Consider the following 27,789-nt stretch of genomic DNA (forward strand, 5'->3'; position numbering starts at 1 on the left):
CTCCAAGTTCAGTTTTTCATCAACCAAATGTGTGTATACATATATATGTGTGTGTACATATACTTACTGGCTAAGCTACGGTGAGCTCTCACATTCTTTATTTGAAACTCAGGAGATGGAGTCCCTCTGCTCTGCTGTCAATGCGCGTCTCTTCAAAACTTTAGCCCTATTGACTGGGGCACACCAAAAGCTCTAAAGAACTACTTAACAAGGCTACATCCTGTATATGTTTCCATATAGTGTGTTTTATTGAGGCTTGTGAGCCCAGAGAAGCTGCGGCTGCCCCATCCCTGTCAGTGTTCAAGGCCGGGTTGGACAGGGCTTGGAGCAGCCTGCTCTAGTGGAAGGCATCCCAGCAGGGGGCTGGAGCTGGATGAGCTTTAAGGGCCCTTCCAACCCAAACCGGTCTATGATTCCATGATTCTATATATCTAAGATACAAATAAAATACATATATAAATAAAGAATAAATAAAGAATTAGTTTTTAGACGCACCCTGTTTACCAAGAGCTCCAAGTCACTTTGTGACTTTAGCCTCCATGGTTTCCCACACCCTCAATTCTATCGCCAGGCTGTTGTGGGTTGGTGATAATTCAGTGTACCTTCTTCAAGATCACTGGTAAGAAAGAATAGCAGACGGACAAGATTGATCCCCAGAGGAAATGAATCACTCACGCAAGGGTTCACTGATTGACAGACAAAATTGATCCCCAGAGGAACTGAATCACTCCCGCAAGTGCTCGCTGATTGTTCCTCTTCTGTGTTTTGAGACCTGTTAATTATTCACAGTCCACTTTACTGTATGGCATTCTGCGGTTTTTATATTCCTAGAATTTTTAATTAAAATGATTTGCTGTACCAGTCAAATGCCTATCTGAAGCTTAGGTTTATAATATCACTGCTTCTTTCATCAAATGAACATTTGCCTAAAGGAGAGATACCACAATTGCATTACAAGATCTGTTTTCTGGAAATATCTTTTATGAGTAGTAATTATGTGCAAATAGTCATTAATTTAGACCTACATGAGACACTGGATATTTTGCTGAGGATCACAATCAAGATGATAGGCATGTAATTAACCTGGGTCATCCCTTTTATTTTCTCCTAGCTTTCTATATTAGCTTTCTTCTGTTCTTTAGGTCTCCCAGATTTACTGAGAATCATAATCTCAATTGAGATCAGAAAGAGGTTCTATAATGCCCTTTTGGAAACCTGTATACAAATTATCCTGGCTTAATGATGCAAATTACCTAGCTTCGCTACTGCTGTTTAAATTTTTCTTCAAGTATGCTGTTAGACAAAACTGTTTAATCTTTGTCCTCTATTATAATATTTACCTGTTTCTCAGGTAAATGAGAAAGCCTATTAACTGAACACATTTTTGAAGCACTGTTAAGAATTCTTACATTTTTAGTGTAGTGATATCATTGTTAGGATTTGCCTTGTATCTACATTCAATTCCCTGTTTCTTTCTGTTGGCAAAAATTTCACATCACCAATTTCCTTTAACTCCTAGATTATTTAACAAAGCAATAGTATCTTCTCCTTTCTCATCAATAGAATGCACTAATTTGGGCTGTTACCATTGTTTTCACCTTCCCACCACACTAGTATGGCATTTTAACTACGTTTGGCTTTTTTTCTAATTGCATTTTAAGGCTTAACTGACAGAATGTTCATCAGCAGCTACTAGTTTCTATTTCCTTTGTTTGGGTCCTTTCGTCAAGGGCCACAAAATACTCATAATTATTTTCAGTTTTGTGAAAATCACTTTTTAAAAAGTAGCTGATTAAGTTACTGATTTGCCCACTTTTTATTACAAAAGTGATCAAAATGTAATCACTTGTAGGTGAATAAGAATTCTCAATTTTGTTGATCGATTTCAGTTTTATTAGGATGAGGTGCACTATGAAGTGCCTTGTATTTGGCGGTCACTTTTCTGGCTTAGAAATTCAGCTGTTTGCACAAATTAAATAGTGTAATTTCAAACAAATATATTTTCTCATGGTTAACTTCCATTTTGATTATCTAATGAACCTAATCTAGTAAATTCAGTGTGAATCAAATTAAGAATGCATATAATTGAATTTTGAGCCTACTAAATATTTTTTTAACACCAATACAATGCTGACAGAGAAAATCAAAATCTGAATGAAGAGGATCACAAAGACACATTTTGGCACATGATTTGGTTGGTGTTGATCCCTTCTACACCACTGAGAGTTGGTATGTTAGCAGGGACTGTTCAGCTTGCTAGATCTCCACCTAGGAGATCCTAATGTACTGTGTCGTAACCTTCTTTGCTGCAATTTATTTTACAGTACTGACCTGTATTTGGAAAATATTACAGAGTCAGCTGTGGCTCTATCAGGAGTTCAGAAGGCTATACACCACATAGTGCATTTGGCACTGGCCAGTGCAACATGTGGGTCATGTCATTTGTGTTGTCACTAGGTACAGACTCCCCTTCCTCCCTCCATCCCAGTCCCAGTGGTATCCAGCCTGAGAGCTGAGGCCCTAAATCCTTTAAACATTGTGTGAAGAAGTAATCATGCACAAGTATAAGCTGTAGTCTATAAATAATTTTGTTTGTCTTGCAGTAAATTCACCTTCTAACACATACGTGTTTATTCTTAAGCCTGTATCTGGCAGGATTTCTATTAACAGTTGCTGATGACTCTAAGTTATCTTTACTAAATGCAGTAGTCTTCAAAGTAGCTAGGTTTTTTTAACTATTACTAGCCCACTGAGGAGTTGAAATGAAAAGGAATGAATTCTGGGCTCTTAGTTTGTACTGTGCTAGTTGTAATTGCGATGATTACTTCACCATAGGAGCAGGGCGTACCTCAGTGATGTCAGCAGAAAAAGTGATTGACAAACTGGTTGCAAACATCTGTCGGGACAGCGGGTCAAGCAAAGAGTAACTTTACTTAGCAGGAGGTCACATGCTATTAGCTATCCACAATTGTATCGCAACTTGAACATCACAAGCATGATGCACAGCTGGGTAAAGCAAGTATTTGTAAGAATTCTCAAGCTAACAGATGTGCCAGGCTCTGAAATGTAAGATGTAGTGGGCAAATTCTAGTGCTACAGAATAATAGTGGCATCATAACAAGATACTGCTAGGCAGATTTTGCTCTTGTGGGGCAATTAAACTAATAGCAAGTGCATGTTTTGAAGTTGACAGCAAGAAGGCAGCACTTGTTTTCTAGAAGGCAGCTGCTCACTCTCCTACAGCTTCACCTTCCAGTGGTTTCACCAATCAAGCTTGTTCACATTCCTGCCTGTGTCTTCCATTCCCTCCCAGTGAAAGTTTGACACTCCCAATTATGCCAGGAAAAACAAGTGTCAGGTGGAGCTGTGGCCCAAATCTGGCTAAGGATCTGACTTAAAAACAACAGGCAAAAAAAGGCATGGTTACCCTTATCATTTCAGGGACCTGTTGCCAGGGCAGCCTCACAAGCAGGCACTGTATCATTACTGAAGGAGCACTGAGCTTAAGTACAAAATATGGAAACCCAATGGCCAGGAGCAAAGGGCTTTAAAACCATGCTGATTAAAAGCATGCTGCTTGAGTGCTAGAGTAGACATCAATGCCAGAAAGCAACTGGAAGGTACAAACTATCTTGAGATTTTTTCTATCCAATATTGTCACTGTCATCTCCAAGAACAGGATTTTCATTTCCAGTGAGAATCCAGATGCTGAAAGTTACAGAGTGACAACAAGAGGAGGAGCTCGAAGATACGGGACAAGAGAACTGAGTGGACTAATATGTGGTAGTGTAAGTGGAAAGAAACTAGAGTAATGATCAACTGATTGTGGAAATCATGCGTAGTACACAGTGGTCACATAATACAGAATCACAGACTGGTTTGCGATGGAAAGGACCTTACAGTTTATTCAGTTCTAACCCCTGCCACAGGCAGGGACACCTTCCACTAGAGCAGGTTGCTCCAAGCCCAGTCCAGCCTGGCCTTGAACATGACCACAGTTGAGGCATCCACAGCTTCTCTGGCCAACCTGTGCCAGAGTCTCACCACCCTCACAGTAAAGAACTTCTTCCTAATGTCTAATCTAAATCTATTTTCTTTCAGTAAAAAAAGTTATTCCCCTTGTTCTATCACTACATGCTGTGGAGGCAGTGTTCTCACAGGAGAATGGATAATTGGTACATGAATTCTGAATAATCCTGAAAGGTACAGCAAGGCCATGAGAGGCCCGAGGAAGCCTAAACAAGCAAGATGAGAAGAAGCTGGAATTCACTGAGTTAATGAGAACTGTGGACTGTTGGCAAGCTTTCCAGGTCAAGTTCTCACACCTATACTTAACCAATTATATGTTAGTCACTAAGGGTCTTCAAGACATGTATCCAATCATAATATGCCAAATCACTGTAAGTGCATGTAAGAAACAGTATTTAAGTGGTTAAGGCTTTGTAATAAAAGGCTTTTGTCTGATCATATTGATCTCTGACTGAGTCCATGTATTTTCTGCAGCAACATGCCTTTGTGAAAAGGGCATGAAGTGACTGGACAAGGGGAATGGTTTTTTTCCCTCTTTTTCAGAATTTGTTTGTTCTTACTATTCTCTCTTTTGGTTTCAGCTTTACATGCTTTACTAGTGCTGTTTTTCTGGTTACTAAATAAATCCTTCACTAGTCTGTGCAGACCACCTGGGATTTTTTTGTTGTTGTTTTTAGGAATGGACTTTCCAACACTAGTAGCAAGTTTTTCTAAGTGAAAAGCACTTACTGATATGGCTTTTTCTGTCCATAGAACAAACCCTTTCTTTGACAGCTTTTAATGCCCAATAGTCAGATATCATTTAAATTATCAGTTTACAAACTCAAAATTTGCCAATATGTCTTTTTCCCATGAGACTCTTTAAGGTTACCCCTTGGGGTGATTTAAGGATGTTTTAGGCTTCTCAGAAATATTGAGCATTATTACTTTTAGTGGCAGAGCGCCAGCTGTTAATGCCTAGCTCTTATAAAATTAGATGCAGTCACTAAATCAGTAATAAGATTTAACATCAAGGGGCTCAAGCAAAAATTTAATGCTGCTTTTAGTTGTTGTATGTATGAAACCAATAAATTGTGGTTTTTTAGAGACAGAGTTGCAGGCATGTTAGAAAAACCAAAGGCAGATACGTAAAGGTGTTATTCACATTTGCCTATTTCAAAAAGGTTTTCTTCCTTTCAGGAATTTCCAGATCCTTCCATTTTCTCATCTCCTGTGGAGTTGAAATGATTGCTAGTTTCTGAAATCTTTGTATTGTAATAGCATCTTCCTCCTTGTACCTGAGTGATACTGTTCAGTATCAGGAATCTGTACTGGTGTTTTAATGTTACAGTTATAGTACTGAAATCATAAGGACAAAAGTATCAGGGAGTATGCTGTTTGTAATGAAGTTGCGCTTTTATTTCTACACTGAGGCAGTTCAACCAGCATCACTAGGAAAAATGTACACATAACTTACCTTTCACTGGGTAAAACTGAGTCCCATGAAGCCTCCACCAAAACTGTCATTGGTAGTTGGGCAAAATTTGCAATGTATAATTCCATGAACTTTATAAATATTCAGTTTTGAAAAATCTTTATTTCACTTCTTAATGTAATAAATGCTTTACTATCTGTTCCTCGAAAAGTGCATAAATACTCATCAACTCATTAAAAAAGTACATAAAGCCAGATGGTGCAAAGAAAATGATTCCATAGAGTTGTAATTTACAAGATAAATAGTGATTAGAACAGTATTCTTATATAAATAGAGAGTACTCGTGTCATTCAGAAATGTGTGTAGAATAAATGTCAATTACTTTTGGTAGGTTTACGCACTCTTGTTATGACCAAAGACCCACACAAATAGAATCCGGTAATGAGTGGTAATTTTAGAACAGTAACTGTGAGGCAGAGCCATGAGGTCAATCAGGGAGAAGAATAAGGATTCCCGGAACTAGTGGTCATATCAACTCAGCAAAGGTGTGTGAGCAGCTGGGACAGCAGCAGCCATCTCTGAACATTTATAAGGACTGTGGTAAAGGAGATAAAGCTGCATTTTTGTCTTACCTTGTTCCCAAGAAATCAGCTAAGCACATTGCAATGTCTGTTCTGCTCCTGGCAAAGGTTGCACACCCTGCTTGTGCAATTTGGTTTGTACTTCTGATGGCAGCCAAGAGGTGGTCATAGCAGTGAGGGCCAGAAGGTTTTTAAGTCTGACAAATGATATTTCCTTCCATAATACCGTCCATCCAGGGTGCAAAACCACTGATAAACATTTGCAGATTAAACATGCAGACATCTCCAGGCTAGGCAAATTCATTCATGAGTCAAACGAGGATGGAAATATGTCTAAATAGTATGTTACATTTAAAGTTGGTTTTGAAAAAACAGAATAATAAAACTTTGTGCGAGTCTTAGAGAGCATTATGTCTTACTATCTTGTTGTAAACTTCCTTGCACGGTTGTTGCCATCACGAGCCACTAGAAACCAAACATGGATTTGATTGTGACAGAGGGAGAAAATTCCAGAAGATATTTTTTGTAGGGGACACACTTGCTTTTAACTGGGTGAGTTCAGAAGTGAGACTGCCCACTCAGCAGCACAACACTCCACCAGCACTGCTGCTTTTGTTTTAACCTGCATTCTGGCCACCTCCATTCCTGCAAGACAAAAGCTTGAGTGTATTATCCCCATTTTTCCATAGGGTTAAAATGAGCCAGATGTGCAGACTGATTTTTGGGGAGTTAATTCTGCACTGGATTATATCTGTGCAACAACATCTACCTTAGGAATTATAAAATAATATTATTGCTAGATCATTTCTATGCGGCGGCTTTTAAAGAGATTCAACTGGCTAACACTTTTCCATCCATTCAAATATTTGTTAATAGGTTTGGTGCAAAAGTGCTGTTATTCAAACATAAACTTGTTTCTCTTCAGTGGAATAAGTACATTTTCGTAAGTACTGATTGCATTTAGGAGTTCATTAATGATTTATAAATATGTAAGAACTCCTGCTATGTACTCATGTAGCACCCAACACAGGACTAACTGCACATGGCTTAAGTAAAGATGTTGTACAGTATCTAACCATGAGACCCAGAAGGGTGTGATGATGTACAGTATATAACCATGAGACACAGAGGGGTGTGATTCTAAAATGTCTTTTGTTTTTTAGTATTAGTTTTTCTAGCAATCATAGTGGGTTCATACAGAGCAGAAACCTGACAGTTTCTGATGGTTTTCTATGTAGATAGTTTATAGATAAACTTCTGATATTTTTCTGAACTGTATTTTCTGAACTATCAGAAAAGTCATGATAAAGCAATAATTTTACAATCAGCTTTGTACATCTATAGCTTGCTCATATTTCTGCCTTTGGTGGATTTTTTTCTCCCTAAAAAGTAGATTGAGAAAGACAATGATATCTGGGGCTTCACTTGAAGATAAAAAGAGCTAAAACAGCACCAGAAATACACAGTATAGCGGGAAAAGTTATGTGGTTTTTGTTTTTCTTTTTCCTAGGGACCCTGAATGGGGAAGTGGGACTCTACAAATGCCTCACTGACTCCAGAGCGAACCAGTAGCTGAATACATTCCTCTGCATGCCTGGACACGCAGCACACCATTAGAGACCCGACGAGCCTGACAAGAATAGAGTCAAAAAACTTGGCACAAGAAAAATTCTCCAAAATACTTTTCTATACCTGGGAGGAAAAGGAAATAAAGTCTAAAATAAGTGCTTGCATAGCTTATTCAGATGTATGGACTGCTGTCTTGCAAATGGCCACTTATTTTTGCATTATCATATTTTTGTTTTTTTAAAGGTACTACGCTGTTGCAAATTTAGCTTTGAACAGGGCAGAAGAAGCTTTCCTTTTCTCCTGTATCCAGTTACCATTAAATTAAAACTTCAAGCTAGGACATTGATAGCTGCCTGCATCAAAGCCTCACGCTTAGAATAGCAGCAGTTGTTGCAAGTGGCCATCAGGTCACTTTCCCATGATGATGCAGGCGGTTGCAGGACTAGCTACAAAACATAGCTTACTTTGGGGCCTCCCCAGAATCGGGCTCCCACAGCTACAGGAGGTGGTCTGATGCTCAGAACAATAAGCTATGTCACAGAAGCCAGGATTAGACCTTCAGGACTCCAGTAACTTCCCCAGAGAGGAGAGATTAAAAAGGATCAGCAGCTGAATTATTGCTGGCTACAAATTAAGACAGAAGTTAGAAATAAAATCTTAGTGGAGAATCCCAGCTGATGACTGTTAGTGGAAATACATTCAGCAGCCTAAGAGGTTGGCCCTGGCATGGTCCAGGAACCTCCAAACAACACAGATGCACCTTAGTGCGATGGGGAGTGAGAGAAGCTGTTCAGTGTACTAGTACTTTCACCTGCACAGACAGTGAGTCAAGATCTCTGAGTTATAAGTTATCTTTGGAAGAAAAAAATCTTTCTGCTCTTGCTCAGATGCACTAAATGATGTCTGAGCTTTCCATATTTCATAGGTTCAGTTTAGGTTTCACAGAATCATGTAGGTTGGAAAAGACCTTTAAGACTATCAAGTTGAACTCTTCACCCAAAACCACCAAGTCCACCACTAAACCTTGTCCCTAAATGCCACTTCTGTGTGTCTTCTGAATACCTCAATGTCACACTGATGTCACAGCCATCTGTATCAAGGTATCCAGTTTTCATATGCATGGTCTTCTCTCACCAAATGTTTTGCCTAAGGTTTATCTATGCACCAGCTTAATTTGCCAAAGCGTAAGCCAATAATTTTACTTAGCAACTACTTGCTAAGCAGTTAAGTTCTTCAGAGAGGAAAACAAGAAAAAAATCCTTTAAAAATCCCCCCAAACTAAAACTAGCCTCATTGTTCACAGCCTAAAGAGTGGAGCAGCAAATGCAACTCTTGTGTTTCTGCAGAACAAATGCCTGAGCAGAAGACGCTTTTCCTGGCCTTAAGCATCAAAATGCATCTATGGCTGAAATCCAGTGAGATGATTTCTCACTGGTTACAGTAGGGTAGCAGGAACAGGCACTCTGCCAAAGCAAAGAAAGCGCTCCCTCCCTATCCTGGAAGCGTGATCCCACTCTGACAAGCAAATTTAGGACTTTCCCTCTTCTTTAAACCAACGGGGCTCTGTTTTCCTAGCTGCAAACTCAGCCTGGAACTGGGGAATCAACTTGGCACTTTACTTCCAGTCATAAACGTCTTTCAGCCAAAACCAAAGTGCTGCTTATATCTGCACAACCCCAGGATTGTAAACTGGCCTCAGATACAAGTGTCATGTTTGAACACTTGTTCACTAGTCATTGTTTATATAAGGTTAATACAAGGTGCTATGTGTTTCTAACATCCTGGTTCACAACAGGAACTAGCTCTGGCACTGCATAAGGCCATGTTGCTCTCAGCTATGTTACTGCCATGGAGCCAAAAACTTCAGCAAATTATTTTTGTAGAGGTGTACTACAAGCTGGCAGTAGCAGGGACTTTATTTTGCCATTAACATCAAGAAATGTTGCATGGAATATGTAGGAGGACCAAAACTGAAGATGCCATTTTTACCACTTTCCATTGGCAAGACTATATTGGAAAGATACGGCTGCACAAAAATAACTCTGAAATTTGAAAATACATAGATAAAGCTACTTCAAAGTAGGCTTTTTGCTATGTCTCTTCAGCACAGCTGACAAACATTAAAAAACAATCAAGATTCCTAATTCTGCTCCATCTGCCAGTTTCCCTTCCACAGGAAGGGACCTTTCTTGACCTGGGCAGTTGGCCAGCTCAGAGCCCAGTAGGTTACCCCAGCTAGGAATAAAGCATCGTTGATGCAGTTCGGTTTATTTACAAAAACGTGTGGCCCTACTCCTCTGAGCACAGTATAAATCAAACAGCTGGAGACAGTTTCTTTAAACACAGCTCTTGCAGCCTGCGCCTCACCCAAGATCCCTTTTCGCAAGGCTTCTCCTACCAGTTTTCCATAGAGCAATGCATGTCTTGCTTCTCACCACCACCAAATACAACTAAGAATTGACACACCAAGGTTACTGATGGGTGGTGACACAGCTATTGCCTGCCCCAATGTGGGACAGGCTGCGTAGACTTCCGTAGCTCAGCAGTGACAACTTGGTGATAGCCACACCAAGATTAGAATCATAGAATAGTTAGGGTTGGAAAGGACCTTAAGATCATCAAGTTCCAACCCCCTTGCCATGGTCAGGGACACCTCACACTAAACCATCTCACCCAAGGCTCTGTTCAACCTGGCCTTGAACATCACCAGGGATGGAGCATTCACAACCTTCCTGGGCAACCCATTCCAGTGCCTCACCACCCTCACAGTAAAGAACTTCCTTCTTATATCCAATCTAAACTTCCCCTGTTTAGGTGTTAACCCATTACCCCTTGTCCCGTCACTACAGTCCCTAATGAAGAGTCCCTCTCCAGCATCCTTATGGGGCCCCCTTCAGATACTGGAAGGCTGCTATGAGGTCTCCAGGCAGCTTCTCTTCTCCAGGCTGAACAGCCCCAACTTTCTCAGCCTGTCTTCATATGGGAGTTGCTCCAGTCCCCTGATCATCCTCATGGCCTCCTCTGGACTTGTTCCAACAGTTCCATGTCCTTTTTATGTTGAGGACACCAGAACTGCACACAATACTCCAGGTGAGGTCTCACGAGAGCAGAGTAGAGGGGCAGGATCACCTCCTTCGACCTACCTGTTTATTAATGCAATGTTCTCACAGGAGGCCCAGGGTGACCTTCAGTGGGTGATTTTAGCTCAGATCTTCCTACAGTTTAATGTCTGGGTGGTACCTACTGGCAAACCAATAGTTAAATGAAGCGAACAAAAGCTAATACAGAGGCATGAAATACATTTTCTACACCTTTAAAATCAGCCATACCTAAAGGGACTCAAAATCCCACCATAAAAGCTTTCCCAAAATTCATGTGGCCAAATGGATGCTGTTAAAGGGTGCAACTACTTGTTTGTGGTGGGTTGACCTCGGCTGGATGTTAGGAACCGAACAAGCAGCTCTATCACTGCCCCTCCTCAACAGGCCAGGGGGAGAAGAATATGATAAAAGACTTGTGGGTCAAGAAAAGGACAGAGAGAGATCACTCACCAATTACTGTCACAGGCCAAAACAGACTTAGGAAGAATTAATTTAATTTATTGCCAGTTAACATCAGAGTAGGATAATGACAAAAAAGAACAAACCTTAGAACCTTCCTCCCACCCCTCTCTTCTTCCCTGGTCAGCCTCACTCCTAATTTCTCTACCTCCTTCCCCTGAACAGCACAGGGGCATGGGAGTGGGGATTGTGGTCAGCCCATCACACACATCCTGCTGCTTTCTCATCCTCTCACTCATCCCCTGCTCTGGTGTGGGGCCCCTCCCACAGGAGACAGTCCTCCAGGGACTTTTTCAATGTGAGCCCTTCCCATGGGCTGCAGTTCTTCATGAACTGCTCCAGCGTGGGTCCCTTCCATGGGGTACATCCTTCAGGAACAGACTGCTCCAGTGTGGGTCCCTTCCATGGGGTACATCCTTCAGGAACAGACTGCTCCAGTGCGGGTCCCTTCCATGGGGTACATCCTTCAGGAACAGGCTGCTCCAGTGTGGGTCCCTTCCATGGGGTACATCCTTCAGGAACAGACTGCTCCAGTGTGGGTCCCTTCCATGGGGTACATCCTTCAGGAACAGGCTGCTCCAGTGTGGGTCCTTTCCATGGGGTACATCCTTCAGGAACAGACTGCTCCAGTGTGGGTCCCTTCCATGGGGTACATCCTTCAGGAACAGACTGCTCCAGTGCGGGTCCCTCCATGAGGTGCAGTCCTTCAGGAACAGACTGCTCCAGTGTGGGTCCCTCCATAAGGTGCAGTCCTTCAGGAACAGACTGCTCCAGTGTGGGTCCCTTCCATGGGGTACATCCTTCAGGAACAGACTGCTCTAGCGTGGGTCCCTTCCATGGGGTACATCCTTCAGGAACAGACTGCTCCAGTGTGGGTCCCTTCCATGGGGTACATCCTTCAGGAACAGACTGCTCCAGTGTGGGTCCCTTCATAAGGTGCAGTCCTTCAGGAACAGACTGCTCTAGCGTGGGTCCCTTCCATGGGGTACATCCTTCAGGAACAGACTGCTCCAGTGTGGGTCCCTTCCATGGGGTACATCCTTCAGGAACAGACTGCTCCAGTGTGGGTCCCTTCATAAGGTGCAGTCCTTCAGGAACAGACTGCTCCAGTGCGGGTCCCTCCATGAGGTGCAGTCCTTCAGGAACAGACCGCTCCAGTGTGGGTCCCTTCCATGGGGTACATCCTTCAGGAACAGACTGCTCCAGTGTGGGTCCCTCCATAAGGTGCAGTCCTTCAGGAACAGACTGCTCCAGTGTGGGTCCCTCCATAAGGTGCAGTCCTTCAGGAACAGACTGCTCCAGCGTGGGTCCCTTCCATGGGGTACATCCTTCAGGAACAGAATGCTCCAGTGTGGGTCCCTTCCATGGGGTACATCCTTCAGGAACAGGCTGCTCCAGTGTGGGTCCCTTCCATGGGGTACATCCTTCAGGAACAGACTGCTCCAGTGTGGGTCCCTTCCATGGGGTACATCCTTCAGGAACAGACTGCTCCAGCATGGGTCTGTTCCGTAGAGCGCAGTCCTGCAGCAAATCTGCCCCAGCACAGGCTCCTCTCTCCATGGGGCACAGATCCCACCAGGAGCCTGCTCCAGCCCAGGCTTCCCATGGGGTCACAGACTCCTTTGGGCCTGCCAGACCCAATACAGTGTTTCTTTCCCCCCACACATTCATGTGAAAATGAGCTAATTCTCCTGTACTCACTTAAAAGAGTTCAGCTGGATTGAATTCCTTTTCAGTCACTCCTGTGATTAAATTTACCTTTTCAGCTCCCCTTTGGTACACTCAGATGCTATTTATCTGACTGAACGTAACTATTCAAAAGTAACTTCTTGGCAGGAGAGCTGCCATACGTGATGCTGCTCATACAGATGCAAAGATTTAAGTCAACTTTTCCCTTGGAGTGTGCATTGCAGCAGGCAGACGTTTGCCTTGTGAGGGTGGAGCTGGTAGGCAGCAGGTTGTATATTGATAACTGAGGGGAACGGGAAATGTTGTCTGCCAGTCTAGAGGGAACACTGTCAGCAGCCAGCACCAGTTGGGCTATTATTACTTTAATAAGATCCAAAAATGATGAGGAAACATTTATGTTCTGTCATTTCCTGCTGCCTAACTGAGTCTGGGTCCCTGGTAATTTCAGCTGTTTCCAGCATCCATTATTACCTGCAGAACTCCAGAGGCCTTACATACTCATGCAGCCTCTACTTAACACCATTACTAAAGTAATATTACTGTATTTCAGTAACTAGCCATTTTTATTATCATCTCTGCCAGACCAGTTCTCTTCAGGTCCAGTTTGAATCATAAAAAAGGTCACTTAGATATGACACTAGGTGGGTAATTTTCACTGGGAAATTAGGGTCTGTCAGAATGGAGAGAGCTCCTTCCTACATATAGGCTGCATATGGGCACAGCACATCACCTGCATCAAATTTAAATAAACCCAAGAAATAGATAAGTAAAAGATGCTAAAAAGGGGTTGGAGTAACCAACCAGCTCAGCTATGTGTGTCTGAGGCTTAGAAAATCAGGAATGCATCAGGAATCCAAAATCACTCTCTGAGCAATGGTTGTTTTCAGATTACAAGTCAGAACATGATTTTTGCTTTTCAAAAGCTGCACTCAATCACTGCTTAATCACAGCCTGGGCAGCAGGATGGCGTTTGAGAGCTCTGCCAGTTCAAGCCAAAGCACAGCCTAAGGATCTGCAGGCCTGAAGAGCTTCACAGTGTGGCTGTAGATTGAAGTACCTGGGTTTGTTTACCTTACCTTCCTACTGCAGCAAACAGGTAAGATCCACTGCAGCCACACTTTAAATCACTTTAAATTGAGGTTTCTACAGGCAGCCTCAAACAAAGCAAAGCTGGTTTTGGTTGTGGTTTTTTGTTTGCTTTTTCATTTTCTCACAAGTGTTGAATAGCTGGAGTTAGCCGTGCATGTAATTTACATTTCAGCTAGCTGCACATTAGATGTGGTTCCCAGGATTTACCTCTTTCAACAACACAGCAGCGTGAGAGCTGGATTTACTGCACTTGTGGTTCCACCTCATCTGCTCTAACTGGGGTTGCCTGTTGAAAAGGGCATCCTCAAACAACTTGCTATTGTTGTGTCCCCTTGCAGGGGGAACATGCTGTGATTTGGATCAATGAAGCAATCTGAAAACCAATCCGCAAAACCAAAACACGCATTTCCATCAAATCAGCTGGCAGCTACATGACATTAAAGGCAAAGGGGGGGAGAGCAGCGCACACAGCAGGACTGACCCCCGTTGGCAGCTGTTTGTGGGTGCCCTTCATCTGGTGTAACCTAAACCCTGCTGAGAACACAGGCCACGATTGCTCTTTGGTAGCTCATGACACTCCGCTGCAGGCATCAGTACAGCAAACTACTCAAAGCCATCGGAGACACGCTGCATTAGAACACACAGCTCAGGATTATCACCCTGTTTTTTCCTGATGCAGATTTTGTTTGTGAAAAGTGCTGTGCAGGAGGATTTTACTTATTTTAAATAATTATTTTTTATGTTATTAAAGGACAACTTCCAGAGATGCCATGCTCCTTACTGGCAGGGAAGCAAGGGACCCTACACTTAGAAAAGACCCGTAGTACTTACTTTTTGACCTTCAGCTATTCCCACCGCCTCAGAAGATCATGACATGTTAAAACTAAGTATAGCTGGCAGGTATAAAACCAGTCTTTTCCAAAGGTAAATGAACTGCCATCAGAAAAGCACATCAAGAAAGATCTTTTTTAAGAGTGAACCCACAGTGGAAAGTTCGGGATGAGAAACTGGATGGCCAATGCAGCAAATGGCTTGTAGGAAACAAACTGGGTTTATCTGTGTTGGGAGCTTAAGGAGCTTGGTGAGGAGCACACTGGTTTAATTTCTGAATTGGAGTCATAGTGGAAGTTAAAATAAATTCTTCCATCATCACCAAAACATGAAGCAATGACACTTACACCCTCTGCATAAAATTTGCTTCCCTATCATCACATTCATCTATAAACATACTGTAAAACAATACCTGTAGATACACAAAAGGAAGTGAATCCCACTGACTGCAAAGTGAGCTAGGTAGCAAGCCCACAACACTCTGACACTTAAAAGCTCACTAGTATTTATAAACTATTTGAAGATCTACACTTAATTAGCAAAACCATATTAATTCCAGCTGTGTTAGCTGTTCTTAATTGGGAATTTTCTTCTGACAGGAATAAAATAATAAGGATTATGACTTTTCAGAGGTCACGGAAATGTCATTTGATTTCCAGGAAACTCAACAGTTCCCTACAGTAAAATGAAAAGTTTCTTTCAGAACACAAAACGAGACATTATCCAAGATGGAGAAAACCGTTGCATTAAGAGAAAACTGGGATACCCGATCTGACTGTAAAGCGGCAGATTTCCCTGTTTGGGAGCAGCACTGCTTTTAGCCTGGAAACTGCAGATTAGAATTACACCTGAGCTGCAGGTACAGGCATTCTAGTTTCATTCTCCCACCCCAATTTCTTTAGTAACCACGCAGCTTCCACCAAAGCTTTGGAAACCAAGAGATAACTCTGCTTGTACTTGACAGATTCTGAATGTTACTCGATTCCAACAGACAGTCTGGAGGTGATACAGCTTGGCCATGCCAAGTCACCTCCATTTACTTGGTCCCCCAGGAGCCAAGATACTGAATTTGGCTTCTCCAGCAAGTTAGTAGCAATGACAAACCTATTAATGGCTAGTACAGCATGTGACTTAAGGACAGAGAGGAGGTGGATGCAGGGAGGATGGAAGATGCTATGGTATGAGTAAGGGCAGGAAACGCCAGAAAAAAAGGATGAAGTTGAGGGAAATGTGGTATGGCCAGACAGGGCAATGCAGCAACATTCACAGTTCTGCTGTTCACAAGCTAACAGATGCACTTCATAGGTACGTGTTATCTGCCTGCTTTGAGCACCCAGGCATAACATTTAGGCAAGTGCCTGTTTAATTTTACTGCAGTGATAAAATAAAAAACCTGGGGGACCAAATGTTTACTGACAATGGAGCACCGTGCCACAACAGAGCAGCAGCATTTACTGCTCCGTAGGATTTCCATGTGAGAACAAGGCTTCACTGTATCCCAAAACGTGGCAGCATCAAGCACATACAAGTGCTCATCCAGATGTTATCCATCCTATTGGCCTCTTCTCAGCCTTATAAAATCATAGAATAGTTAGGGTTTGAAAGGACCTTAAGATCATCTAGGTCCAACACCCCTGCCATGGGCAGGGACACCTCACACTAAACCATCGCACCCAAGGCTCTGTCCAACTCAGCCTTGAACACTGCCAGGGATGGAGCGTTCACAACTTCCCTGGAAAACCCATTCCAGTGCCGCACCACCCTTACAGTAAAGAACTTCCTCCTTATATCCAATCTAAACTTCCCCTGTTTAGGTTTTAACCCATTACACCTTGTCCTATCACTACAGTCCCTAATGAAGAGTCCCTCCCCAGCATCCCTATAGGCCCCCTTCAGATACTGGAAGGCTGCTATGAGGTCTCCACACAGCCTTCTCTTCTCCAAGCTGAACAGCCCCAACTTTCTCAGCCTATCTTCATATGGGAGGTGCTCCAGTCCCCTGGTCATCCTCGTGGCCTCCTCTGGACTTGTTCCAACAGTTCCATGTCCTTTTTATGTTGAGGACACCAGAACTGCACACAATACTCCAGGTGAGGTCTCACAAGAGCAGAGTAGAGGGGCAGGATCACCTCCTTCGACCTGCTGGTCACACTCCTTTTGATGCAGCCCAGGATACGGTTCACTTTCTGGGCTGTGAGCGCACACTGAAGCCGGCTCATGTTCATTTTCTCATCGACCAACACCCCCAAGTCCTCCTCCACAGGGCTGCTCTGAATCTCTTCCCTGCCCAACCTGTAGCTGTGCCTGGGATTGCTCCGACCCAGGTGTAGGACCTTGCACTTGGCATGGTTAAACTTCCTAACAAGTTTAAAGCTAATATTCTTCAAGTCAAACTTACACCTCAAGACAGCCTCCCCAGGACTCACAACTATTTGTGGTCTTTGCTACGTACTCCTAACACAGCCTGGACAACCCCATTTCAACTCCTTTTTTATTCAGCATGGAGGTGCTCTCCCCACAGAAATGTTTCTCCAGCTGAAACATCAGCTATCCTCACCTTCTATGTCCACTCTTTTCCAAGGTAACTCCTCTAGCTGAGAGTTCTGCCATCCTGCCAAAAAGCATGTGCCACAATTTAACTTCACTATAAACCAAGATAAAGGACCATCAGCAGAGTCCATCAGAAGGTGTTTGCCCCTCCCACCCCACCCTCAACCAGTAAATTAATCCTGGAAGAGCACATGAGGTTCTGTATATAGAATGCTTTTTTTCAGAGTTCATTAATCCATCTCCTCCCTGTCCCAGGAAATTGAGTCCATCCCACATAATTCCCAGTTTTAGGTAAAGCCTAGCTCTTCTCAAGACAGCACCAGGCAATAAGTACTGGGTATGACATTTACAGCTAAAGATCAGAATTAAGGTGATCTCTGCTGTGACAAATCTAATCCATTGCTAGATATGCACAGCAGGAAGGATTTCACCACCCCCTGAAGTTACACTTGAGTGCTTTGAGAAGAACAGAAAAAGTTTTAACTGGAGCAAGAGAGTGGGAGGCAAAGTTGGCCCCGAGTACCTTCATAAAGTAAGCATTTGCTTTGAAATATGGTATAAATCAATAGCTGAGCATTTTCACTAGTGAATACAGTCTTAAATCAAAGCTAAGTGGCCAAAGTACACACTGATCCCTAGGAGATGTGGGTGAGGCAGAGACACACCTTGTGTTACAGCACCATGGGGCACTTCACAGCCACTGCATAGGCTGTTGCTGCCTGAGACTTCAAGTGTGTCAGTGTCTTGTAACATTCTCTTCAGAAAATACCCACAGCAGCACAGAGTTCCCCCTGCAATGGGGAAGATAGGAACACTGAAATAAAGAGTTTAATAAAGCCTCAAATACTGACATTCGACACTTTCTAGACCACCTTAGTAACCGTTGTCCCTTTGCATTGTCCCTTTCCTCTTTCCTGAGCTAACAGCACCTCCCCAGTAGCATAACCCAGTCAAAACTGCGCAGCTTCCTATACATAGCAGTCTGTAAAAACCCAGCACCTAATGGGAAAAGCCTTGTCATGGCAGATTATCACGTCTCTGTGGTTTAAAGCATCATTTGCAAAATATGACCTTAGACACATTATCATTTCAGGACAAATACAAAGTATATTTTATTGATACTCTCCAAACAGCCTGTAAGAGAGGAGAGAAATGACAGTATTAAAAAAAAAACAAAGCTGTGAAGCTTCTAGCTTGCATTCAGTGTAAAAACTTGGAGGTATAAACAGAAGCCTGGAGTAAAAATATTAAGTAAATTTCCAATCCCACAGTGCATAGAAACAGTAACAATGGTATTTATTCTACATTAGAAGTGTTCCCATGTTTAGTTCCACATATATGTTTCTCTTCTATATAAAATTCTGATAACTTATGTACAAATAAGATGTCCAACATCTGCTTTTTAATATAAATATGTAATCTTCATGCCTGAAACATTACATCAGTTTGATCAAAAGTATAGAAAAATCTATTTACTTTTTTTTAAATGGCAGTGTTTAAACCTTGAACCCAAATGAACTTAGAATGATAATTATTATTTCACCATAAAAATGCATTGCTCATTCAACATACAAAGTATTGTTGCATACATGAGTCAGTGGAACTACAATAACAAAATCTGAAGAACATGTGCTGGACAGCCCATCCTAGCAAATGCTATCTGTAAGATCCTGTTTATCACAGAACAAAGAGTAAGTACTAGTGTATGTTTAAGTAAAATGCTACAAACTCAAGTATTGTCCTCGCTCTACGAAGAATTAAGGCAATCAAGAGTTCAGAAGCTTCAGTTTGGCATAGTTGCATTAAGCTCTCCCGCTTTCCCCATTGATACACTTTTACAGGCCCGCTGATACGTTTTTGCTATACATAGTGACACAACTCAGTGTGAAATGATTAAGCAGTAACATAGTTTAATATCCCCAATCACACTGAGCTGATCCAATTTAAGCAACAGTTTCTCTACCAGCTAAGTTTTCCAGCATAGATTTCTAAAAGTATTCAATGACTAGCCTCTCAGTGTAACTGATTTTATGACTTGCATCCATTCTTGGGGTACTCTAGAATTTAAGGGTTCAAAATAGAAACAACAGTCAACTAATATTCAGCTTTACAAAGGACGATTATTTGCAGTAAAAATACTTTATCTATAGACATATACACAGTAGATAGAAGTCAACAGGCATTTCTTTATGGCTTTTTTCACTGAGGTACTGTTACAACATCCAGCAACAGGATACAAGTGTTCATATGGTATGAACACCACATTCATAAACGCCAACTCGTGACAAGTGGCAACAGGCTGCAAATCCAGCTTCACTGCAGGATCACAGGAAAAACAGAGTCTTCCCTGCTATGTGGAGGGTCTCAGTGCAAGCTACAGAAAGCCTCAAAGGCAACTGGCATAAACAGGGAAAATAAAAATGAAAGTCTCACTCTATTAGAAGGAGAAAAAAAATACTCCTAGCAAATTAGAACCTCACAGTCAGGCCACTTCTAACAATTAACAGCAAATATTTGGGACATAATATTCCAAGGCAGCAAGGGCATATAGCACAGCAGCCACACAGTAAGACTTGAAATGAGTAAGACTTGCATTTGATCCTTAAGCTAAGTGCATGCACAGGCTTAGAGCAGCCAAGCTGCCATTATAATACCACACAAGGAGAAGTGCTGCAAGCCAAAGATGAATGCTGTCAGAAAAGATGATGTTGGCAGGCACAGGACTTCAGCTGATGCCACAGTAGATGAAAAACCCCCGGTGTTTTATGTTTTACATAAACACAAGTTTATGTAAAAACCTCAGCTGTAAAAGCCTTATTTGTGAATGCATATTTAGTTGCACTTTCCCCATGTATTTTACATGAGGGGAAATGCAGATGTATTATTTTCCTAGTCACAGTACTTCCAGCCCTAGTACTCTTGGCATAAGGGGAAGATGTTTTATGTTAAGACAGTGATTGTTGCTGTACGTATCTAGTATTCGACCTTTACATCAGAAAATAATGGGGTTTTTGTTTGTTAATTCTTTCTTTAACAAAGTGGCCATACAGCTACTTCAGCCTAGACTTCTGGTTTTATCAGTTATGCTGAAAATGTGTTTCTGCAATAAATACTGTTGGAGTGAAATGGAAGTTGAAAATATGCTCAGCTAATTATGGCAATTAGTTCTTTCCAACCCAGCTGTTTTTTTAACCCCAAAACCAGGCTGCAGATGCTTGAGTGAGTTCCTTATAGGAAGATACAGCACAACATTTAAAATTTACAGTTCAGCCATATACAATTCATAGTTTCAATTTTTAAGCACTTTATGACATATCACTACTTAGATCAACAAATTCATCATCCCTCTTGACCAAGTCATCTTCATCTTCCAAGTCTTTCCAGGTGCTGGTGGGTAGAGCTGGTTTGATAGACTGTCTCTGAAGTAAAGCAAATGGAAACAAGGATGACAGACGGGCAGAATTTCTCAGCATTGGTACAGAATGTACATCTCCAGAAACAGCTTGACTACGTTTTTCATCCATTTTCTCCTGCAAGCTTTGTACTTCCTCCATCAAGTCCAAAATCTTGGCAGTTGTAGCTATGGTACCACCACCATGAAGCTGGGCTTCAGGAATCCATCGCAAATACCGTTGTGCCCAGACTTTGATTTCAGGGCCATCAATGCGAGGTAACAGAAGACCATGATAGTCAACAGGCTTGCTATGCCAGCTATCATAAAATTCCCTGAAACTATTAGGAAGTTCGTCTGAAGAATTTATGAACTTGCCAATTCTTTTACCCAGAATGTTTTTTATTAAATGATCTGTTTCCTCCCTGAAAAATCCTCTCTTCATGGAAGTTTTTGCTTGCGTCAATGGCAAAGAAAGTTGTCGCTGATGCTTTAAGAGGAAAGAAAAAATATACTGAAATAAATACTGATGGGACTTTAGAACACATCTTAAGAGGAAGTGAAAGCTTAACTTGTATTCAGAAAATAGTTACAAGCAGCAAAGTCATTTAAACAGAGACACTGCTTTACTATATAGTCTAAAACTGTTCCTCTTCAATGGCTGATATGCCAAATACTTCAGAGCATACTTAGTATTCCCAGATACCTTCCCTGCACTGCAACTATGGCAATGAACTAACACTGAATAAAGTGTTTTCCTGTGAAAAAGGAGAATTCTTTGCATACATTCAAGTATTATGGACTTCCATATTTAGCTTGAGCTAGCCACAAAAATGAAAGAGAATTTGATTTAGGTTTTATCCAGTGGTTCCTCATTGCATCCTACAATATAAGAGTTCTCTGATTACCACTGTAGATCATACTGACAGTGTCTCACTTGAGAATGCTGTTACAGAACAGAATTTAACCAACAGAGGTATTACAATCACAAGAGGCTATTCTGAAGAAACTTTTCTTACTGAATTTGTGCTAGTTTCCAGCAATGAGATGGTCCACCCATAATCATCTGTACCCTAGACAGTTTTGGGGGTGGTAGTCCCCCCTCTAAGTCCACAGACACCACAATTACACTCAGAAAATCAGGGAGACAATTACAGACCTGATTTGTAATTCAGTTAGGTACTCCGTGGAACAACAAAATAAACTCACTTCAAAAACGTCACTGCAACTGGATGTTAAGTCCCACGAGTTATCACTACACTTGCACTAAAGGATGAAGAAGAACCCCCTGAGTTCACAGCTACATGCACTAACTGTAAAACAGTTATTTATAACTGAGGTGGGTGCAAACTGTATTCTTAAGTTGCAAGTGAGTGAGGTGTACAGGTACTTTGTAAATTAAAAAAAACTTTGCACCAATACTTCCATTATGGGTACACCTTTGACGTACGAGTTGTGCAAAATGTATTTATAATCTAAAAAATGGTTAAGCAGCACATATCTTACTTTAAATCGTGCAGTTTTCCGTTGACTTTTATCTGGTTTTGGCTTCTCTGCATAAAAAGGGTTGTTCAGGAAAGCCTGGGCCTCGGGGTCAAACTGCACAGACCAGTCCCACACAGTAAGAAATCTGAAAGGACCGCTTTGTGTCTTGAGGCTTTCACCACTCTGCCAAAACAAACAGGTCACAATTAATACTGCTGGAAAGGAATTCTGACCAAGTCAAGGTGAAATTAAGAAACCGGCTTTTTACAGAAGAGGCCACAGAGTTGCAACAACACTCATGATTTGTATATATTCAATAGCTGAATGACATTATTGGATGCAAGTGAGTACAGACACAAAGTTTATCTATACATTATTTTCTAACTTCAGATGGTATTCCATTTCAACAGTGCAACTAGACATCACCGGGAATACCTTTTGCAGTTGAAAATAAGACTGAATAATCTTAAGGGAAAAAATGAAGTTTTGAATACTGGGCAGAGGACAGACGCTTCATTGTGGATAAAACCTCTCCACATTTCAAAAGTCAACTGCAGTTATGCAGTGCTACCAATTAAAATTTTATTATTAACAATTTATTTATATGCAAGCCAGCAATGTTCATTTTTTAGTCACTGTGCAGGCTTGCAGAGGATACTCCTATTGCTTCCAGCTTCTTCGGCTAAAGAAAGGCATAGACCAAATGTATATCAACATTCAGGAAATGTTGATTCTGGAATACAACAGAATATACTATACAAGAATTTTGTACATAACTTACTCTGCAGGACAGGATATTCCTCTTAGGTTAGGGAGCTCAACTTTCACTGAATAACAATAAACATGAACCTATACTCATACATTAGAAGTAATATATTCCTGAGTTATTTTCCTTTTGTCATCATAAACACCCCAAGTCCTGAACCTGACTCCTTACCTTTCAAATAAGGGAAAGGATGGAAAAACATGCTACTAGGGATTTTGGTTGTTTTTTTGAATGTTCCCTGCTTGTTGGTTAAACCTGTTCTCCAACACATTCCATCCATAAAGTAACAAACGCTTACCGCACTAGTGTCTTTTTGATGTTGCGAGTTGAAAAAGAAAGTGCTAAAAATAGGCACATAGAGGCTGTCTGACAAGACAGTTAAGTAAGTTTCCGTGAACTCAAATGCTGGAGGATACTGTTGTACCAACTGCCAAACACAATTTAGCAGGAGCAGAAAAACAGGAGCCTAAATAAAGAAAATGGTACATCAGTTTCAGAAAAAAAAACCAAACCACAAATGTATGTTCCACCACGCAGACTGTTTATTTTATAGTATTCAGTGTCTCCAAACACAAACCTTAAGGGAAGCAATCTGGTTAACTACAGAACTCCTGCATATAACTTTGGCTGAACTCTGCAGAAGTATCATCCGAGACACTCTTGGCCAATTGTTGACAGAAAAGAGGAACACTTTCTAACCTGAATTTGCACACATTAAATTGCTATGAAAGCTGCTGCTATGCAACCTTTTAAAGCTGGCAAAGCAAAACTAGCTATAGCAATTCTTGATCAGAACTATCAGTCAGTTTACACTTAGATGTCCATTCTGAATAGCAATCTGATGCAATCCCAAAATACAAACAAAAAATGGAGAAGTGAGACTGAAACATTCAGCAAGACAGTATAAAGTTAAACTCTAGATGTGACAGGAATAGGCAAATCACTTCTGAGTTATTTCTATGGACACTAGTACCACTTAACAGTTTAATGCGAGATACACATCTTTCAAAAGACTCCAAGATCAAATGGGAAATCTCACATTTGTTCTCTTTAGTTATAGAGACACTGCTGAACTCTAAAAAGCAAAAGCAGTGACACTGTACAAAACACCAATGCATAAACCAAAACAAAATTAAAGATCCTCAGATTAACTGGAAGTTTTGGACTGACATCTAAATCCCTCCTTCTTCTGAGTAAATGTTTAAATAATAAGGAGAGTAATAAAAAAAAAATCATACCTCCTCTTTGTCACTTTTATGTAAGTGGTTACAACGATCCAAAAAGCCGTGTCCTCCAATTACCCACTCCTTCTGAATAAGGCTCTGAAACCCTGACTTTGTTCTGCTGTATGAATCCATCATCACTTGAACCAGACTAGAGATTACACAGCACAGATCAGTAGCGCTCTCTTCTATAGAAGACAACAGAAACCACATTGTCTACTAAGCCATTCCTAAAACTAGGGTAAGAGAGCAAAGTATTGCTAGCTTCATATAAACAAAATTGTATTTCAAGGTCAGAGAATCACAATTTATTGCCAAGTGTTACAGAGAGAAGTTAATCCATGTTTCTAATTTGTAGAAGTGTAAGGTTTCTTCTACACTTACACTAGGGCAATACTTCAACAATAAACCTGCAAACCCTAGCGTTTACTACTATAACTTTGACGACTACACCCTTCAGTCTCCCATAAGGCACATACTGCCCCTCCTATGCTACCAGGCCAGCTATCTGTCCTTACCCTTCCTACCCTCCATGCATCTTTCACAACATGTGAAATCATGCATCACGCATTCTTCACCCTTCAGGTGTCTTCTAGACATATCTCTTCTCCATTCAAGGTTTCTCAAATGGCAGTGTGTGGGGAAAAACCCAATCAAGTTATGAATCCAAAACCAGCTTAATGGTTAAACACTGACTTTTTTTTTCCATGCTATTACTCCACCTAAGAAAACAAACTGCTCAAGATGTGTACAATAAGTGTATTCTTCCATGAATTTTTAATACACACTGAATACTATGTATTTTATCTAGAACATAAAAACCATCCTTTTAGAAAGTTTTCATGCTCCATGTTCTTTGTGTATGCGTGCCCCCCCTACCTTAGTGTACAGCAAAAGGCTGTAAGAGACATTTAATAGAAGTTAGGAAACAGGAATGCATAAACAAGAGGTAGCATGACTCTACTACCAGTTCATCAGCAGCTTTGTCGTTCACAATATATTTCTTAGCCTGTAATCATGCTTACCAAGCTTTTTTAACTACAGAAAGTATTTCCAGGAGGGTGAAAGATTTAAGTGTCTAGTACTTTGAATACTCTATGAATTTTACCAGCCTTTACCATAATTATAAAGTTACAGCTTAAGCTATATCTAAAGAAAATCAAAATAAATTTAAAAAAAAAAATATATATATATGATAATCTCACTGAATTCTTACCTATAAGGAGAACATTTGTCTGCTGTCTTTCCAGGCACTCAGCAACTTCTATTGCTTTCTTCAAAACTCGCCTGTTGTGGTATAGATAAAGTGAATATTTTCATGGCATTTTTACAATTAGGTTTCTTATATTAGCTTCTCCTAAAAGGGGTTAGAATGTCATAATCCTGAGACTTGACCAGTCCTTTAAAACAACAAAACCATTCTCAACTTCTGCAAATGAAGAAAGTTTGCTCTTGAGACTTAACAGTTCAAGAGGTATCTTTGTTTGGCCGTTGGTCATGCATTTCAAGTTGTACATTTGCAATACAATACTTTCTGCTGGATCAATAGCAGCCATTACACACACGCACTAAAGCATTACAGTTGCCAAGAGCCTTATCTCTATCCTGGAAAGATACATCACCACACTTCTGCTGTAATCCACTACCTACTACATTTCTCACACAGTATGGTTTTAAGAGGCAGAGAGGGAAGTACCAGCAATCAGATCCTGTAAACATGCAGACAAAATTTATTCAGAGATTACCACTACGCAAGGAAGACTGAGTGGAGTTAAAGATCACATAAAACTAGATTTAATGCTTTTGGTTTCTAGACCTAACTCATGATAAAGTCAGTTATTTTCAGCAAAAGTCTGCACACAAGCTAGGATTCTTGCAACTGCTTAGTCACTAATAGAAGCTGACAGTTTATTTCCTGAGTCTGGAATTGTAGAATCCCTTGTTCTAGTCTAGAATAGCTGAGAAGGCACTCCTACTAACTGCAAGAGCCACGAAGAGCCAGATCCAGGAAGCAACTGGGTCCAAGTATGAAAATGACCAGTATCAAAACAGTGCAAGGATAGGAACTTGTGCTAGTATTCACCTTAAACTACTTTTAATCTTGATTATGTCAGTGTATTTCTCCACCTACAATCTTCACTAAAACCTCTCATTCAACATACATTTAAACTTTGGATTAACGAATGAATAATTATTAGTATTGACTGTTACTAAAACTAGAAAGAACTGAAGCTGACTGCAGAAGCACTTCATGCTAACAAGCCTATCACAGAATAAACCAGCAGACAATACAGCTAGCACAAAGTAACACTCAAAACAAAGCCCCTCAACATTCCACTGTAACAAGCCTTAAGTTAGCCAACACCATTCCAACAGTTACTCACTGTGGACTGCTGAGAAGAGAAAAAAGAACTTGAGGAAGGATCAGAAGAAGGGGACAAAACTGACAGCAGTTGTAATTTTATAAATCTTTGGTGGGCTAACATCTTGAATACTGCAGTTCATCCTGTCCTAAAGGGTATTACAGAAGTAGAGAGCACAGAAGAATGGCAGGGCTAGTCAGAAACACAGAATAGGTTTTATGCTGGAAACAAATAATATTCTTCAGTTTGAATAGAAGGTGACTAAATGTGGGACGGAAATTACTGGACCTATAGCTTTAACAGTATGCTGGAAGAGCTGTACTTGGAATGATTTGCTGCTTCAAGGTTTTTTGGTGTGGAGGCTTAACACAAACCTGCAGTGTAAAACAGTGTCTCAAGTTGTAAAATTGGTACTTTGATGGGATTATAAATCTGTCCTAAATTTCATTTCTACTGGAGGTGAAGAGTGTTATCATATTTCAAGAAATTAGCTAGAAAACCCACAAGTGTACTTAACAACAGTTTGAAACCCAAGACATTATTAGAGATATAGCAAACCTGATTATCTCCAGCCAGTTTGTGCTCTCCAGTAACGAAAACCATTTCACATCAGTTGCCCAGAAGTCTGTACTGTTATCTGAAAAACAACAACAAAAAAAATTGGTTTGTTCACATGTGTAGTGCTAATAAACAGCCATTCATTGTATTACTCTTCCGTTACGAACAGCTATGAAACAATCAATACTACGGAGTCAGTAAATTCTAATCACTGGTACATAAACACCTTTGAACTAAATGAGGAAGTGAAGTAGTTCTACAAACACCAGCAAAGTTTTATAGAACCATAGGCTTTAATAAAAAGTATGCTGTAGTCTCACAGCAACCAAATCAAGTAAATAAGTCTGTTGACAAGATGGGAAAGGGAAAGAAAAGAAGTTTAACAGGAGGTGATGGTTCTTTCACCTTGACTCTTAAGCACGATCTGTGTAAACCTTAACGTAAGGAGGCTGGATTTTGACAGTCATTACCATTACAGTCAGAAACACAAATGGATTTCAGAAGGTTACACAAATTTACGGCATGCAAGACTACCCAAAAAAATGTTTTAAACAGTTTTCACTGCAGCTGAAGAGGCACTGAAATACATCAAGAAGGGAATAGCTAAGATAAAGAGGCCAAATACAATACCACAAAACCATTAAACTCTTATGAACTTTGCTAGCTTTTCTGTAGCTTTTTAAATGCTACT

The 27,789-nt window shown here is 40.9% G+C and overlaps 2 protein-coding genes across 3 annotated transcripts in view; one reads left to right on the top strand and one right to left on the bottom strand.

Moving 5' to 3' along the window:
• PMAIP1 (phorbol-12-myristate-13-acetate-induced protein 1) overlaps positions 1-27,789 on the top strand; it is a 442,512-nt gene that overhangs the window by 269,291 nt on the left and 145,432 nt on the right. The gene's annotated exons all lie outside the window — the stretch shown is intronic.
• Positions 19,203-27,789, bottom strand: part of MTMR12 (myotubularin related protein 12) — a 32,660-nt gene continuing 24,073 nt past the window's right edge. For both annotated transcript variants that reach the window (XM_062612875.1, XM_062612876.1), the window contains exons 11-16: positions 27,099-27,177; positions 25,394-25,464; positions 24,193-24,365; positions 23,253-23,420; positions 22,210-22,371; positions 19,203-21,193 (exon numbers count right to left, since the gene is read on the bottom strand). In XM_062612875.1, coding sequence (XP_062468859.1) covers positions 20,618-21,193; positions 22,210-22,371; positions 23,253-23,420; positions 24,193-24,365; positions 25,394-25,464; positions 27,099-27,177 — 1,229 coding nt within the window. In that variant the 3' untranslated portion in view covers positions 19,203-20,617. The remainder of the gene's footprint in view (positions 21,194-22,209; positions 22,372-23,252; positions 23,421-24,192; positions 24,366-25,393; positions 25,465-27,098; positions 27,178-27,789) is intronic.

Source organism: Pezoporus occidentalis, unplaced genomic scaffold (assembly GCF_034315485.1).
Source record: "Pezoporus occidentalis ecotype Australia unplaced genomic scaffold, CSIRO_AGI_Poc_V1 ctg162, whole genome shotgun sequence".
NCBI lineage: Eukaryota > Metazoa > Chordata > Aves > Psittaciformes > Psittacidae > Pezoporus > Pezoporus occidentalis.